Consider the following 18941-nt stretch of genomic DNA (forward strand, 5'->3'; position numbering starts at 1 on the left):
GGTTGGTTTGTCTGTCTGTCTGTCGGTTGGTTTGTCTGTCTGTCTGTCGGTTGGTTTGTCTGTCTGTCTGTCGGTTGGTTTGTCTGTCTGTCTGTCGGTTGGTTTGTCTGTCTGTCTGTCGGTTGGTTTGTCTGTCTGTCTGTCGGTTGGTTTGTCTGTCTGTCTGTCGGTTTGTCTGTCTGTCTGTCGGTTTGTCTCTGTCTGTCGGTTTGTCTGTCTGTCTGTCGGTTTGTCTGTCTGTCTGTCGGTTTGTCTGTCTGTCTGTCGGTTTGTCTGTCTCTCTGTCGGTTTGTCTGTCTGTCTGTCGGTTTGTCTGTCTGTCTGTCGGTTTGTCTGTCTGTCTGTCGGTTTGACTGTCTGTCTGTCGGTTTGACTGTCTGTCTGTCGGTTTGTCTGTCTGTCTGTCGGTTTGTCTGTCTGTCTGTCGGTTTGTCTGCCTGTCTGTCCGTTTGTCTGTCTGTCTGTCGGTTTGTCTGTCTGTCTGTCGGTTTGTCTGTCTGTCTGTCGGTTGGTCTGTCTGTCTGTCGGTTTGTCTGTCTGTCTGTCGGTTTGTCTGTCTGTCTGTCGGTTTGTCTGTCTGTCTGTCGGTTTGTCTGTCTGTCTGACGGTTTGTCTGTCTGTCTGTCGGTTTGTCTGTCTGTCTGTCGGTTTGTCTGTCTGTCTGTCGGTTTGTCTGTCTGTCTGTCGGTTTGTCTGTCTGTCTGTCGGTTTGTCTGTCTGTCTGTCGGTTTGTCTGTCTGTCTGTCGGTTTGTCTGTCTGTCTGTCGGTTTGTCTGTCTGTCTGTCGGTTTGTCTGTCTGTCTGTCGGTTTGTCTGTCTGTCTGTCGGTTTGTCTGTTTGTCTGTCGGTTTGTCTGTCTGTCTGTCGGTTTGTCTGTCTGTCTGTCGGTTTGTCTGTCTGTCTGTCGGTTTGTCTGTCTGTCTGTCGGTTTGTCTGTCTGTCTGTCGGTTTGTCTGTCTGTCTGTCGGTTTGTCTGTCTGTCTGTCGGTTTGTCTGTCTGTCTGTCGGTTTGTCGGTTTGTCTGTCTGTCTGTCGGTTTGTCTGTCTGTCTGTCGGTTTGTCTGTCTGTCTGTCTGTCGGTTTGTCTGTCTGTCTGTCTGTCGGTTTGTCTGTCTGTCTGTCGGTTTGTCTGTCTGTCTGTCGGTTTGTCTGTCTGTCTGTCTGTCGGTTTGTCTGTCTGTCTGTCTGTCGGCTTGTCTGTCTGTCTGTCTGTCGGTTTGTCTGTCTGTCTGTCTGTCGGTTTGTCTGTCTGTCTGTCTGTCGGTTTGTGTGTCTGTCTGACTGTCGGTTTGTCTGTCTGTCTGTCTGTCGGTTTGTCTGTCTGTCTGTCTGTCGGTTTGTCTGTCTGTCTGTCTGTCGGTTTGTCTGTCTGTCTGTCTGTCGGTTTGTCTGTCTGTCTGTCTGTCGGTTTGTCTGTCTGTCTGTCTGTCGGTTTGTCTCTGTCTGTCTGTCTGTCGGTTTGTCTCTGTCTGTCTGTCTGTCGGTTTGTCTCTGTCTGTCTGTCTGTCGGTTTGTCTCTGTCTGTCTGTCTGTCGGTTTGTCTCTGTCTGTCTGTCTGTCGGTTTGTCTGTCTGTCTGTCGGTTTGTCTGTCTGTCTGTCTGTCGGTTTGTCGGTTTGTCTGTCTGTCGGTTTGTCGGTTTGTCTGTCTGTCTGTCGGTTTGTCGGTTTGTCTGTCTGTCTGTCGGTTTGTCGGTTTGTCTGTCTGTCTGTCGGTTTGTCGGTTTGTCTGTCTGTCTGTCGGTTTGTCGGTTTGTCTGTCTGTCTGTCGCTTTGTCGGTTTGTCTGTCTGTCTGTCGGTTTGTCGGTTTGTCTGTCTGTCTGTCGGTTTGTCGGTTTGTCTGTCTGTCGGTTTGTCGGTTTGTCGGTTTGTCTGTCTGTCGGTTTGTCGGTTTGTCGGTTTGTCTGTCTGTCTGTCGGTTTGTCGGTTTGTCTGTGTGTCTGTCGGTTTGTCGGTTTGTCTGTCTGTCTGTCGGTTTGTCGGTTTGTCTGTCTGTCTGTCGGTTTGTCGGTTTGTCTGTCTGTCTGTCTGTCGGTTTGTCGGTTTGTCTGTCTGTCTGTCGGTTTGTCGGTTTGTCTGTCTGTCTGTCGGTTTGTCGGTTTGTCTGTCTGTCTGTCGGTTTGTCGGTTTGTCTGTCTGTCTGTCGGTTTGTCGGTTTGTCTGTCTGTCTGTCGGTTTGTCGGTTTGTCTGTCTGTCTGTCGGTTTGTCGGTTTGTCTGTCTGTCTGTCGGTTTGTCGGTTTGTCTGTCTGTCTGTCGGTTTGTCGGTTTGTCTGTCTGTCTGTCGGTTTGTCTGTCTGTCTGTCGGTTTGTCTGTCTGTCTGTCGGTTTGTCTGTCTGTCTGTCGGTTTGTCTGTCTGTCTGTCGGTTTGTCTGTCTGTCTGTCGGTTTGTCTGTCGGTTTGTCTGTCTGTCTGTCGGTTTGTCTGTCGGTTTGTCTGTCTGTCTGCGACCGCACTTTCTCGATGACCGCCGGTCCGATCTCATTGAAACTTGCCAGGAATATTGCCGGGGCCCTGCGGATGTGCCTTTTCGAGGTTTGATATCGATCAGATGAGCGGTTCCCAAGTTACGGCCATTTATCTGTCGACCAATGACAAGACACAGTGCTATGACATCATGAATGACGTCACAATTAATGTTTATTTATTTATTTTTTTCACGATTGACGGTCCGATCTGATTGAAACTTGCCAGGAATATTGCCGGGGCCCCGTGGATGTGCCTTTTCAAGGTTTGATATAAATCGGACGAGTGGTTCCCGAGTTACGGCCATTTATCTGTTGACCAATGACAGGATACGGTGCTATGACATCACGAATGACATCACAATTAATATTTATTTATTTATTTATTTATTAATTATTATTTCTTTTGCACAATTGAAACTTGCCAGGAATATTGTTGGGGACCCGTGGATGTGCCTTTTTTGCGGAGAGAGAGAGAGAGACAGAGACAGAGACAGAGACAGAGACAGAGACTGCACATACTGGCACTCTCCTATGGGCACGCACCTACGTGCCCGCCCCTACGAGCCTGTACTAGTCCTCTATAAATTGGACACCCATGTTATCAAAGGCAGTTGAAGGATGGCTGGTTGTCATTTAATATCAAATGTAACATAACATGTTCTGCCCCTATTGGCTCTTCTGATCACTTTCTTGTCAAGGCCCATATCTCTCTGGCTCTTGTTAGTTAGCAACCTCGACACAGAATATGGCTGTCTGCACAGGAAAATTGGCAGGGACTTCAGTCTGCACTTTCACTTAAAGATTGGATCACCATCTCCACAGCACCTGATATTGTTTCCACCATGGAATATTTTCATAAAAGTCACCTTTTTCTCATGCAATAGTTGATCCAATCCCGTCTGTGACTTTCCTATCCATTCACTAGACCCTGGTGCAAGACACCGGATTCACTAGACCATCATGTGTGAATGTGATTGCAGTCATCCAACTTGCTTTCTTCGCAGGGAAGTCTAATGTGGCTAAGAGTAAGTTTTGTTCATTCCATAAGACTTTCGAAAAGTGTGTCCATCCTGAAGAAGGGCTGGTAGGATTGCCTAGAGGTATGTAAAGTCACCTTGAAGCTTTCTAGCCTGGGTTCAAATCTCAGCTTAGCTATGAACTGTCATGCCAATGCTTTTCAGGGAGGGCGATTCATCACTGTGTGTGCTGTCCCTCGGATAGATGAACTGGGCATCCTTTCTGCCAGCATTCGTTGGTGGATAGTAAACATCCCATGGTGTCCTTCATGAATAATCAGTGAGCTATCGCCAACACCCTGGCCAAATTCGAAATTCCTGCCCTGACTTCCTGTGTTGGAGTGGCGACCCATCCAGCATTGTAACCCTCGCCAAAGAAACTGCATCAGCAGCACCAACACTCGATGTGGAGCATGATTCATGATCTAATTATCTTGAGGCAAATTAAAAACTCCATCTGACAAATTTCAAGGCTGAACTCTCCAACCATTCTCTTTCCTCCGCATCATGGTGGTGCCTTGTCAAGTCTGTGTCTGGTGTATGCTCCACCTCCATCCCGTCCCTCACTTCAAACGACATTACTGCAGACTTTTCTGAAAGAAGGCAGAACGTCTAAAATGAGTCTTTGCCTCCAAATATTGTCTACTCAATCCATGCCGTTCTGCCGCATCATACCCAAACATACCCACTTTCTACTGGACTCTGTGTCCTCACCCAAGAAGCTAGAAAACATTTTGTCTGACCTTGACCTAACTTCAGCGACAGGTCCAGATTACATCAGTGCTCACATTTTCAAATCCTGCTGTGCTGTTCTTGCTTCCCCTCTATATGTCGTATTCAGTCTGTCCTTCTTCTTTGACCACTTCCCCTCTGCAAGGAAGTTGGTAAACATCACTCCCATCCACAAGAAGGCTGTAAAAAAACAGACCCCACCAACTACAGGCTGGTGAGTTTCCTTCCAATTATTAGCAAAGTCATAGAATGTCAATTCTTTCCTGTTTTCAAACAGTCTGATCTCTATTAGTTTGGAGATCTGTCCCACTCACTAAACTCTGGACAGTGGAAGCTTCCACTCCTCTCTCAGCAGTGGTTGGATGCCCTCAATCTCGAGCAAGTCTCCCTGTACATATATCTTGGATATTGAACACAGTCTGGAATCCTGCTTTGCTTGCCAAGCTCTCTGCATGTGGCATAGAAGGCTGCTTCATTCCTGGATTTCTGATTTCCTCCACTCGTGCAGTCAACGTGTTGCAATCTATGGAACCGTCTCCTCCCCTTTCCCAGTGGAGGCTGGAGTTCACAAAGGCAGTGTTTTCAGCCGTCTTGTTCCTCATCCATATAAATAACCTCTCTAATATGCTCTTCTCAAGAAAATCCTCTCTCCCTTTTAGCAGATGACTCCACATTGTGTCGTACAGTACCCAATCCCTCTGCTAGGTCGAGAGCAGTTACGTCTCTGCGGATCTGGAAACGATTGGACTCTGGTCTGAAAAATGGAACATGTCCTTCAATTCTTGAAAATGTTACTCTCACCCTATCTCTCTGAAAGGATCACCAAACAAACCCACCAACTATTTCCTGTCATCCACTGGAAGAGGTTCAATCTTTTGAACTCGTATGCCTCACCATCAGCCATGATCTTTCTTGAGCTGCCCACATAGCAAAACCGGCTGCCAAAGCCAGCCAGAGATTGGGAATAATCAGTATAACCAAGGCTTTCCTTGGAAAATTCAGAGCTACTCATTCTACAACGTCTTTTCCGTAGCTCAATGAGTACTCGTATCCATTATGGGCTGGATCCCCAGCATTGCATCTGTCTTTACTATATTCTGTGGAATCTAAACCTCTCAAAATTATTGGAATTTCCAAAAATAAGGCTGAAGCACAGGGTTTGTTGCTCTCACATTGCAGGCAGGTCGGTGGTCTCTCTCGCTCTCGCTCTTAGCAGTGCACCTCAATCTCTTGTCATCCCCAATTCTGACCCATGATATTTATTACCTCCATTAACTTTTCCTCACCCAACCATCTTACTTGCTAGTTTCAGGGTTTCCTCTTCTCCTGTTCATGCATTCCCTTGATGTTTGGTGCACTGTCAGCTCTACCTTGCTTTTCCATGAGCCTCGCTCTTGTAAAAAAAAAAAGACTTGGTCCATATCATTGGAATGTTTCAATGAGGAATGATGCAGACAGCTGTTGCTTCCCAGTACAATATTATGGGGAGACCTTGTTATGGTCAGTGAAGCTCCAAGGGCAACAACCCCTCCATGAGGATCATTATCTTGTCGCTTTTGCCCGAAGGAACCTCTTTTCCTAACCCTAACCCTCACAGCACAACCCTTATTGAATGCCCATCAAAGAGCAAGGAACAATCTTCATGCCAGTGTCTCCATCCCATGCATGCAATGTCATTGACAGCAGTACATACAATGGGGAACACACCGAGAGGGTGAACCATTGGTGCCATACGCTTCTTCTTTTAGATGTAGCATGTGGCTGTGAATAGCATCATTGACTGAGGGTTGCGGCAGTGCCCCTTGTAGGTTGTGAGAGCAGGAATTTGGCCATCGGGCTGGTGATTGCTCGCCTATTATTGGTGAAGGATAATGCATGATCTTTAACATTCACAACCTAATTATGGCAGATGGAATTCCCAGTTTAACGTCCATCTGAGGGACAGCTCATTGATTGATGCCTCACACCAGGATGACAGTTTATAGCTCAGCCAAGATTCAAACCCAAAGTAGATGGTTCAAAAGTGAGTGTGCATACTCCTGGGCAATTTTGTTAGCCCATGCCATGCTCTTTTCACCAAGTCTCGAAGGCTTCAATGACAGATGTGATAGAGTTTGGAGATGAGTTGGGGAGAGACCAGTGTGACCACTCCTTGGCTTTTTTCACAAGATCTTGGCTATTCGTTGTTCACTTTGGCGTCTTGGTTTTCTGAAGGTTTTCTTGGGGAATAGGTTTTCTATTACCATCGCTTTTCCGAAACCTTGTGAATTCTTGGCTTTTTTCATTGGCTCACCTTGGCATTTATGAAAATGAGGAGTGGTCACACTGGGAGAGACTTGCCAATTGTTAATTGTTCCATAATGCAGCATGAGAGGTTGGTGGAGGAAAACTGATGGTATGTGCTCACATGCAAGTTGGCCAAATAACTTACAAGCATCTTGCCATCATTTGGTGGAACGACATCAATATGCCTGTAGTTACCTCTCTGATTCAACAGCAATGTCCCATCTTCATTTATGGATGATGATGCCTGTCCATATGGTGAAAATGTTGTTAACGCTGCACTCCAGGAACACATTACTTGCTTGGACCGGCCTAAATGATGTTTCGGAAGAAATTTGATTGAACCTGCTTGGCCATGCTTTATGGTCACCAAGTCATCCCAGAGTCTCTTGATCAACTAAAAGTGTCACTGGTCAAAGAATGGCGCAACATCCTATCTTAAACTAGAACGGCACTCGGAAGAACGCATACCTCTGCCAGGCTAAACAGTTTACTTTTTAACCGGATCTGATTTACTGATTTGCCACTGAAAGGCCGGATCTGGGTTAATGATAGGCCAGATATGGATACCTGGACCTGAACCAAAATCAAATCGGCTTTTTATTGTGACCGAACCAACTCCTCCACAACCTTTTGAAATGTTATGCTATAGTTTTTGGCCCCATCTCTCAATTGTGAAGAATCACTCAAAAATAATTGTTCAAATTCTTGTATCTGAATCCGGACTCGGATCTTCACCAAAATCAAATCAATTCGTCCTGTCACACATCCAACCTGTCCACCGAGTTTCGTCCGAATCTGTCCATGACGTTTTGAGATATCGTGTGATACTGCGTTTCATTTTTGGCTATATCTCTCAATGAATCACCTTAAAAGTTTTAGTATCCAGATCTGGATCCACATCTTCACCAAAATCTAATCGATTCGGCATTGTCACACACCGACGCGCTGCTCCGGCACATGCTCCCATACCCGACCTGACCTGACACACCCAAACTGTCCAACAAGTTTTGTCGGAATCCATGCACAACTGTTTGAGATATCTTGCAACAAACAAACAGAGGTGAAAACAACCTTCATCCACCTTTGGTGGCAGAGGTAAAGATAAAGATTTTAAACGTTGGAGAAAAGATTCCTCCATTCTTGTGTACGTGTGGTTGAGTTTTCACGATTGGCACCCTTAAAGTGCATAATTGGACAGATGTGATTATATAGCTCTTAATAAAGTAACATTTGGTGCTTCATAACCAGCAGCTCCGTTATATCTCTGACTGGTGCACCATGCAAGCACGTAACCCTCGGTCACCTTCATGCCCTTTGACAAGGTAGAGGGACTGAAGGCCTGTGACTGGTTTGGGGTGTCAAACTCGGGTGGCGGCCGTGGCCGGTTCATGGCCCATGTAATTCAATCATTCCCAGACCAGTTGCCAAGCTATAACAATGCACATACATACTGTACATGTACACACACGTAGTTGGATACTTTGAGACCTGTGAAGGACCCGTTCCACCTTCTGAAACTCACATATGGAGATAACAACCAACAGCACACACATATATGTATATGTATATATATATATATATATATATATATATATATATATATATATATATATATATATATATGTATATATGTATATATGTATATACATATATATATATATATATATTTTTTTTTTCTAACCACTGACTGATATTAAAGATCGGTGCCTTCCGGGTGACGTAGAAAGCTGAAATTTTGTATGACTATGGACCTCGAAGCCAGTACACCAGAAAACAATTGCAGAATCGTTGGATAACATCCAGAAATGAAAAAAATAGTTGAGTGACCCGAGACAATGGGGAGGCACGGTAATTTTGTGTGCCGATGGACATCGAAGCTGATACACCAGGAAAAAAAATCAAAGAACCGTCGGAAAGCATCTGTAAATGAAAATATAAATAAATGAAAAATCAAATGTCGGTGAGCAACCCAAGATAATTGAGAAACGGTTCATGTGCTTCCACAATGTGTAAATATACAGTATAATATATATATATATATATATATATATATATATATATATATATATATATATATATATATATATATATACACACATACTGTATATCAGATGAGAAATCTTAAATGTGAGTACTGTATGTAAAAAAAAAAAAAAACATCCAAAGCGAGATCCCCACAACTGTTGACCAACAAGCTTCTTCACTTTCACCATTGTTAAAATGATGTAATGAAGGTGTGGAAAAGTCACAGTATTATTCCTACCTGAACAAGGAATTTTGTGACGTCATAAACGCATCTGTGCAGTGTGATCCAAGCATTGTGAATGGTGGAATGCACTCGCACCTCTTCACGCGTAAATAATGAACATGGACTCTCTTTTCCTCCTTCCCTTGTCCCATTCCTTTGATCTCGACCATTTTTACTCAGACCTTTCCACTCTTCCTTTTCCTTCCCGCATTGCTCCACTTGGGTTCTCTCTCTGTGTTTTTCTGTTTCGTCCTCTTTTACATCTTGAAGTTCACTTTTCTCTCTTTCTTCCCCCTTTCTTTGGATCCTCATCTTGTTCCATTCCTCCCTATTCTTCCTGGATTTGCACTGTCTTCCTTTTTCTGCTCCATTCTCTCGCTCCTGTTCCTTCGATTCAATCCTTTGCTGTGCGTTTCTTTCCGCCATGCCATTCAGCAGTTTCCGAATAAAGACTGGCTTTCAGGCACAGTCAGTCCGAGTGGGTTAGTAAGCTGATATCTCTTAACAAAACATCAACCAACCTCATCCAGCCCTTTTCAGATATGAAAACTTTCGGCCTTGTACTCAGGGCTAAAGTGGCTTTTTTTCTCTTTACTTATCTGCAGTACATGTCTGCATAAAAATTCCAATGCCAATTGCCTCACAGCTGAATGGACTTGCATTTCTTATATTCAACATATTTTTTTCTCTCTGACTTATTAGAGACTTTGTCTCTGAATGAATTCACCCCCTGTTTATTTGGGTTCCCCTGGCCATTTATTTATTAATCTCATACATGGGCATTCAGTGCATTGCTTCACTTGTCTCATCCATCTTTAAGTGGTAATGTCTATCTCGACCTAAGAATAGGCCTTTTGAGCCAGCACTCAAACTTGTCCTCATCAGGCATAGGTTGACTTGAAACCTGGTTTTGAAATGCGTTCTGGTTTATAAATACATATTTGTGGGTTCCCACGAGGCTCTCTCATTGGAAATTATAGAGAGGCTCCATTTAGGCCTTTCGGCCTATCCTTTATGAAACAATTGCATCGTGTGGATGCTTATGTCCTGTAGCCATTTTTAACAAGAGCTCTGCATTGCTGCTGTTGTTGGGTGTCGATTTTTGAAATGTGCACTCGTTGGTCAGATCGCTGCCGGACCCCACCCACATTTGTTGCTCGACTCTCTGGCAGCCACATGAATGATTATGCCGCCATATTGTTTTTTTTGGTGGGCCCAAGTCATCAGACATATTGGCCTCTGCTGATTAGACACTGCCTGGGATTTTTTTTTTTTTTGCGTCGCAGTTTTTGACCTCGGTGCTCTCATTCTTGTTGCTTGTCAAAAAGGATGTAAAGTTTATTGGATGGTGCAGAGATAGCACACTTACCTTTGAGCTGTCTAATCTGGGTTTGATTTCCGACTCTGCTATAAACTCAGGTAATTGGTGGTTTGAGGGTTGGGGTTTAGATCATAAGGTGCGCTGTCACTCGGATGAATGTGAAGCTGGGCTGGCATTATGATCTGCTGACGATTTGATGGCCATTAAAGATCCCACTGTGACTTTCGGGAAGAGTAGATGAATTATCGCCGGCACCCGGCACCCTGAACAAAATACAAATTCCTCTGTGCAAATCAGCTCCAGTCGAATATCAGGCCTGGCCAGCCAGTTCGCGAAAGACTTGGGACAAAAACCACCCCCTGGCAGACCCCACAAGAAGGTGGTGGTGGTGGTGGTGGTGGTGGTGGTGGTGGTGGTAGTAGTAGTAGTAGTAGTCATCCCTAACATCGCTGATCTCAGGTTTTGGTAATTTTCCAGTATAAAATGTTGGAACTTTGAGAACGTATGCGGTTTTTAATCGCCTCATTACCTTGTGTTTTATATTCATGAACCAACCAACTGCATAAGAGCTGCATCATGTGTGTTATCTTTGGAAACGGTTGTTTTGCGTTTGTTTGAATATATCATCAGCTTGCTAATTTCATGCCAAAAACATCAATGAGCTTTTTAGAAAAAGAAACACCGACATAATGAAACATTTGAGTTAAAATAATAAACTCACTGGATGACCTTGTATTTTTCCCTTCAAATCAAACTCGGGGTCACGTGACTCGAGGATGACACTGAAATCACAAAATAAACTAGATATTAAATGTGAGGGGAGGGGTGGTGTGGGAGTTTGGAGGGATGAAGGGTGTGTGGTGAGATAGGGCTGGCAGGAGGTTTAGGTAAAGGGTGGTGTGGGGGGCGGGAGGGATGAGGAGGGATGGGAGGAGGGACCCAGCGTTGCTGGGCATTGCTGGGCACCCCTGCTTGTATCTATTATACTATGAGAGCCATTTGGCTGTCTCTGTATGTCACCATTTTTTCAAAGATCGCTGAATGCATCGTCATCAAGCTTTCAGAGGTTCATTAGTGAGTTCGAGGGAATGTTTTAGGTAAAAAAAAAATTTTGAAAAATTTGAAAAAAAAAAAAGTGTTTTTTTGAATTAAAAAAAAAATCATTCTATCATGCCTAAGTCTTTGTAGGTTTGTTGAAGATAGTATTAAATGATCCCTGAACCAATTCCTTAGTAGGCGTAGGGAAGTGTTTTAGGCACCTACAAAAAATAGAAAAAAAAAACGATTTCTTCAAAATGCCAACAGGGTATAGCAGCAATGGGCAACATCGGGTACCCACCCACCAGGCAATGCCAGATACCCCCGCTTGTATCATTCATCTGTTTCAGTAAAATCATTTTCTGAATGACCGATTTCTACCCATCGAAGTCTGATATTTGTATGGAAGGAGATGGAGTGAGAAAAAGTGAATGGGCAATGGAAGAAATTAACGGGACGTTGATCAAGGTATGCTAACTGCTGTGTGAAGTCAGGAGAAGTTAACCCATATTTTTGACGAAAGAGGGATGAAAGGTCAATGTTGAAAACGTCTTTTCTCTGACAAAGTCTGCCCACCTGAACTCTTATCCACCTGCAAGGTCTTCATCTACAGCTTGATGGAGAACTGCTCTCCCCTCTGGGCTGGAACCCCTGCTTCCCATATTGCTCAGCTTGACGCCGTGGAAACGAAGGCTTTCAAGATCATTGGAATCTCCCGTGATGAAGCTGTCTTTGGGCCTATTGCTTCACCATCGCCTACAGGTCAGTGGTCTCTCTCTTCCATCACCTACTTTGTGGTCTTGCACCCTCTGCTTGTTCCATGCTTTGTCCTCCACTGCCACTCAACCCCAGTCAAACTGATTTTTCTGAAGCTCTCTGACTGATTCTGACTCTTCATAACATTTTAGAACCTTCTTCAAGCTCATTCATACATATTGTCCAACCATCCCATTCTCCACTTTGAAATTTACTCCATTGGTGTATCTACACTAATAAATGTGTGTGTGTGTGTGTGTGTGTGTGTGTGTGTGTGTGTGTGTGTGTGTGTGTGTGTGTGTGTGTGTGTGTGTGTGTGTGTGTGTGTGTGTGTGTCTCTGTCTCCTCCATAATTCCAAAGCCATAAAACGTGGCAGCCTGAAACTTTGCATGCATACGAAGAAAACTCCAAGGAAGTGCACGAGTGAAAATTAGATGTTTGGGTTAATTGAAACACCCCTTCAAAACACAATTAACGGCCTTATTTAAATTGTATCCTTCATCAGGCGATCCTTCGCCAACTCGCTGTCTGGGGTCTTAAGGTGTTTTCTGGGAAAGCTCACTGGGGTCTGAAGCCGCCATGATGTTTGGCCTGCTCAACCACGCCTTGACTTGGAACAGGCCACGATTTATGGATGATAGTTGATTTTTTTTTCACTTTTCTCACTCATTATCGAATGCCTGTTCATCATAGCTATGAATCGCTGTATACATCGCTTTTGTAGGTACTGTAGTTTTCAAATTAGGAGCTTGGGGCGATTCCATGCATTATATGATACGATTTTCCACGATGTCCTCCCACGGACGAATTAAAGTACATCATTAAAATATTATTTTGGTTTTGAGTATCGGATATCATCTGGACCAAATAAGTGTTGAAATCTGTTGTGATGTCTGATAATTTAAAGAAATAACAAGTCTTATAACTCAGCCGATATACCTATTTACTTTAAGCAAGCTAGGCTATGTTCCCCCCTTCTCCATAGATACACAAGAAAATGTGAACTTTCCAAAGCATTAAACTTACCTTTTTCTACTGTTTGGAGAATTCTATTGGGTGAACAAAAAAATTTAGGAATGAAACAAAATTAACCAGCTTCATTGAGCTATTTTATTTCATGCATTCACTACTGGACCTCGTGCACTGTTCACCAACAGGACTGCCTATTCCGGGTGTCTGCCAGATCTATGTCTATATTTTCGGAGGTTTCGCGAGGTGCTCCACAGGGAATCAAAGCAAATCTGGTGAAAAACAGACATTAAAAAAAAGAATGGTTTAGCGTATGCACGGACTCTGAACTGATGTACCATGATGAACCGATGCACAGATGAGCAGGCAAGATGGTGGATTATCTGCAATGTCTCTGTGGTTGTTCTGCATTGAGCTGCAACTATTTTGTGGATAAAGTCATTATTTGAACAAATTCATTTTATTTCATTCACTGCTGTGTGCATGGTGAAGACTGGCTTTAAACTTAAAGGGATCCTATATGATATGCAGTGACAGCCTGGCCAACCATTCTTTATCAACCATTTAATTGGAGTGCTTGCATGAGTGCTGAAGCCACTTATCAAATGCCTTACGGTACTGTGCTACGTCCTTCTGAGCGAATCGTTCACTCACTGCGGACGCTTTTGTCCACCACATCACCCTGAGCGAGTGGTTCGTGCTCAGTCACCCTTGTTCATATATATATATATATATGTATATATATATATATGTATATATATATATGTATATATATATATATATGTATATATATATATGTATATATATATATATATGTATATATATATATGTGTATATATATATATGTGTATATATATATATGTATATATATATATATATATATGTATGTATATATATATATATATATATATATATATGTATATATATATATATATATATATATATATATATATGTATATATATATATATATATATATATATATGTATATATATATATATATATATATATATATATATATATATATATATGTATATATATATATATATATATATGTATATATATATGTATATATATATATATATATATATATATGTATATATATATATATATATATGTATATATATATATATGTATGTATATATATATGTATATATATATATATATATATATATGTATATATATATATATATGTATGTATATGTATGTATATATATATATATATATATATATATATATATATATATATATATGTATGTATATGTATATGTATGTATATATATATATATATATATGTATATATATATATATATATATATATATATATATATATATATATATATGTATATATATGTATGTATATATATATATATATATGTATATATATATATATATATGTATATAAATATATATATATATGTATATACTGTATATAAATATATGTATATATATATATATATATATGTATATATATATGTATATATATATATATATATATATATATATATATATATATATATATATATATATATATATATATATATATATATATATATGTATATGTATACACTGTGTACATGTATTTATTTATCTATTTGTTGATATACTCGCAAATACAATCTGTCCCTTCACTGACGGGTCAATAAAGTGGGGGGAGGGGGTTGAGAAAGAGGGAGGTAGGGAGAGAGAAAGGGGAAGCAGGTGGGAGGGGAAGGGGAGGCAGAGAGGATGAAGAGTAGGAAGTTAGGGGGAAGTGGGTCGAGCTAAACCTCAACAAACATTGCTATTCACTGTGGGAGGGAGGGGTGCATGTGAGAGAGAGAGGGCGAGAGAGGTGTGGGAGGAGAGTGCTGCATTTTATGAGGAGGGGGAAGCGAGGAGGGGGACAGAAAAGGATGGGGGAGAGGAGGAAAAAAAAAGAAAAGTCAGGTGAGGGGTGGAGGTGGGGTTAGCAGAGAGAACGATATGTGATGCTTAATGACAAAACACGAAAAAACGAAAGTGTCAGAACAGTTGTACACACAATGATACAACAGAGTTTGTAAGGTAATTTGCTAGCACATCTGCAAAAACCTTGATATTCCAGTTCCAGAGAAGTTGTGGGAAAATGAACCAAAAGCAATCAATGAAAACATGGACGTAGTGCTCACGTACGACATCATGATCTCATCGAGCATGAACATCGAAAACAAAACATTGCAACCAGATCATACTTAGGTGCAGAAAAGAGAAGAAGGCATTGCTAATTGGGGTGTTAATACTGGTGATTTTGCACTAATGATACAGAAATCAAGAAAATGACCAAATACCAAGACTGCAAGCAGGAAGTGAAAAGATCCTGGAAGCTGAAGAATGCCAAAGTTTTTCCAGTGATTATGAAAAACCTCATGGGAATGATGAAGAAGAACCTCACAGAGATATTAAAAACCATCCTGGGGAATTTCACGACAAATGAACTACAGTTGGAAGCCGTCCTGGGCTCAGCAACGATTCTGAAGAGAGCCCTCTGCACAAAACTTTGAAAACAGAAAACTTCATCGCTTTGTCCATGAATCGTGACTCCCTTACCAAAATGAAGGTGGATATCTTGAGCCCACCCTTGGAGGACTCGGTTCCACATTGTGAAACACATATGTAGTTTCCAATCAACGACCTGCACACAAACACACATACATACACTTTGAGACCTGGTAGGTCACTGTTTCACCTCCTGAAACCCACCCACATGTGGATGTAGCAGGCAACAACTTGCAGGAAAACACACACACCTTCTGAAACCCACATTTCGAGATAACAACGAACAACCATAACACATGCAAACACAAACACATGAGTGAGGAAAGTGAAAACAACTTTATCGTCAAACGGCTAGTTTGGCACGCGATTAGCAAATGTTAAACATACACCTCCAGGAGATGCCTAAAATGTCAAGCCATGAACGCTGACGTCTCTGGATGTTTATAAACATTGCAATGTACCCAGCAATTCGTAGCTATGAACAGGCATTCGATAATGAGTGAGGAAAGTGAAAACAACAACTTTATCGTGAAGAAATTTTTGCGGCTGGTTCCAAGTCAAGGTGAGGCTGAGCAGGCCAAAAACATGGCGGCTTCAGACCACAGTAAGGTTACCCAAGAAACGCCTGAAGACCCAGAGAGCGAGGTGGCCGAAGATCGCCTGATGAAGGATATAATTAAATAAAGCCGTTAATTATCTTCAAAAAGGGTTTCTTAATTAACCCAAACACCCAATTTTCACTGTTGCACTTCCTTGGAGTTTTGTTGGTATGCATGCAAAGTTTCAGGCTGATAGGTTTTATAGCTTTGGGGTTATGAAGGAGACACACACACACACACCCACACATTGCCTTTTATTAGTGTAATTATTAGTTTGAAGAGAAGAAGATTATATCTTCTTCTTCTTTCGGCTCGCTTCCGTTAGGGGTCGCCACAGCGGATCAACCGTCTCCATTTCGCTCTATCCTCCACATCTTCCATTGGCACTCCAACCACCCGCATATCCGCCCTCACCGTATCCATGAACCTCTTCTTTGGCCTTCCTCTTCTCCTCCTGCCTGGCGGCTCCATCTTCAGCATCCTTCTCCCGATATACTCCGCTTCCCTCCTGTGCACATGTCCAAACCATCTCAATCTCGCCTCTCTCACTTTGTCTCCAAACCGGCCTACCTGCGCTTTCCCTCTAATATACTCATTTCTTATCTTATCCATCCTCATCACTCTCAACGAGAATCGCAGCATCTTTAACTCTGCCACCTCCAGCTCCGCTTCCTGTCTTTTTGTTAGCGTCACCGCCTCCAAACATACAACATAGCTGGTCTCACTACCGTCTTGTATACTTTCCCCTTCACTCTTGCAGCTACCCTTCTGTCACAAATCTGTATGTGTATATATATATATATATATATATATATATATATATATATATATATATATATATATATATATATATATATATATATATATTATTTTTTCGTCACAAGGGTGACAAAGCATATATACGGACCACCTTGAATATCGAAATGGTGACAAAGAACAGATTTTGTAGAATAATAATAATGAGCATGCAGGTGCTTCATTACGACGAGGATGACAAATGGCACAGCTGGTCCGTTTAACATAATTGGTGGAACATTAAACCACAGCTTGCATCTTTACTCCATTTCCACTGCACCGGAATGGTTTTCACGTTTCGGTAAGACTTGGTTAGCACCTGTACCTTTGTGCACCAGAATTTTGTATCTGAAGCTGAAGTGAGACAGGTCCTGCTGAAAGGTCAAACTAAAAACAGAGGATGGGTGATGGAGCTGGAATTAAGGGACCTGGCCGAAATGGAGAAGCACAATTCCAAATGGGAGAGAATTGAGACAAATGATGAAAGATGGACAGTATACAACCAAGGGTACGGACAAGGAGTGGGTTGGTCGATGAGTGCTGTTGTCACTTTGTGCGGATGGAAACTACTAAAGCTGTGAATTTAAGATTAATTAACAAACAAACAATTGTGATCCATTCCAGCAACTTGAAGTCCATGAGATCCATTACCAAGATTTTTAGGTTCTTATCAGGTTATGGTGTTCAGGTTGGTTGATACATCCTTGAGAAGAGGAGATAAGAGGCGGGAAGATCCCTCTTGAGCAAAATGTGGTGGAGGATGAAAACAAGCAAACTGAAAACTGCAGGCACCTCCCCTCCCCCCCCCCCCCCCCCGTAATCAACGAACACTCACCTCCCCGTAGCCAGGTGCAAGTGAAGCTTTATCAGCAGCAATGGATGCAACTGCAGTGAAAGGTAAGCGTGAGTCGTTTACACCAACTTTTACTGTTTATGTTTGGATGGCGCAATAAGTGGAGCACAACAAAATGAGAATGGAGACAACATGGGAATTATGGGCCAAATTAAATTTTGTTGTCGTTGATATTGTACAGTGAGCACTGTATTGTACAGCAAAAATGTAAATAACTATTAGGTCTGCTTTGAAATATGTCCATAAGATGTTTATAGTCCGTTCGATCTCCGATCTTCGATCGACAATGCAAGGACCATTGAACATGGAAACACTTTCACATTGTTGACGTTTCGAATGAAGTTTGACCTCAAACAGCAAGAACAAGGTGGCCACCTTAGTGCAAAAAAATCCTGTTTACCTGCCACCCTGTGTGACCACAATCACAGTCCATCTCATCTCATCTCGTCTATCCCTCTTGTGGTATGCATTGTGAGAAGAATGAAAGCTTCCAAGGCTTCTGTTGTATGTCCAGTCTTCATGAGATGCATGATGCATCCTGTTGCTCCTGTACTGTTGTTGACCCCCTCGCCGAAGGAGATGGTATTTCATTTGCATCCACTTGTTACTTGGCAAAAAATAATAATTGACGAGTATGTTGATCGCCTTCATTTGTTTGTTTGTATGTTTCCTTTTTTTACTTGGCAAAAAATTGTTTTGACAAGTATGTTGATCGCCTCCATTTTTGTGTTTGTGTTTGTCTGCTCAACCGATCGTTGTGAAATTTTCAAAGATTAATGCCACCGACCCTGCGACGGTCCCGCATTGGAGTTTCATAAAATTTGGTCGACCGAGAACGTCTTTGTTGGCCAATAGGCCAATCTTAGCCAAATTTTCTAAAATCCTCAAATTTCATCCAATTGACTTGAAATTTGAACAGGATTTGCATATCAGGTCATGGAATTCACCTATTACTTATTAAACCACCTATTACTTTTGAGGTTATTACTGGTTAAAAGTTCAACACAGGCCTCAAAGTTAACCCAAAATAGGCCAATTTTTTTAAATTGTTTCTAAAATTGTCAATTTTCATCCGTTTGACTTTAAATTTGAAGACCATTTGCATGTCAGTTTGCTGAATTCAAATACTTATTAATATTGACATTGACAGAGGTCAAAAGGCCAATTTGGGCCAAATTTCCTAAAATCCTCAATTTTCATCCGATTGACTTGAAATTTGAAGAGCATTTGCATATCAGGTCAAAAAATTCAACCACCTACTAATTTTTAGGTAAACATAGGCCAAGAGGCCAATTTGGGCCAAATTTTCTAAATCCTTAATTTTCATCCGATTGACTTGAAATTT

The 18941-nt window shown here is 41.8% G+C and overlaps 2 protein-coding genes across 6 annotated transcripts in view; one reads left to right on the forward strand and one right to left on the reverse strand.

The window, feature by feature from the left end:
- LOC147027652 (cytochrome b5-like) overlaps positions 1-9375 on the reverse strand; it is a 23110-nt gene extending 13735 nt beyond the window's left edge. The window contains exon 1 of the mRNA XM_085877190.1: positions 8765-9375. Coding sequence (XP_085733316.1) covers positions 8765-9175 — 411 coding nt within the window. The 5' untranslated portion in view covers positions 9176-9375. The remainder of the gene's footprint in view (positions 1-8764) is intronic.
- ARHGEF33 (Rho guanine nucleotide exchange factor 33) overlaps positions 1-18941 on the forward strand; it is a 117020-nt gene that overhangs the window by 13348 nt on the left and 84731 nt on the right. The window contains exon 1 of one of the 5 annotated variants that reach the window (XM_085877186.1): positions 17562-17640. The exons of the other annotated variants lie outside the window; for them this stretch is intronic. Within the exon in view, the coding sequence (XP_085733312.1) occupies positions 17619-17640 (22 nt within the window). The 5' untranslated portion in view covers positions 17562-17618. Of the gene's footprint in view, positions 1-17561; positions 17641-18941 lie in introns of those variants that run through there. 5 annotated transcript variants of the gene reach the window in all.

This window comes from Eptatretus burgeri, chromosome 4, assembly GCF_056783735.1.
Source record: "Eptatretus burgeri isolate ZD-2024b chromosome 4, Ebu_testis_v1, whole genome shotgun sequence".
Taxonomy (NCBI): Eukaryota; Metazoa; Chordata; class Myxini; order Myxiniformes; family Myxinidae; genus Eptatretus; species Eptatretus burgeri.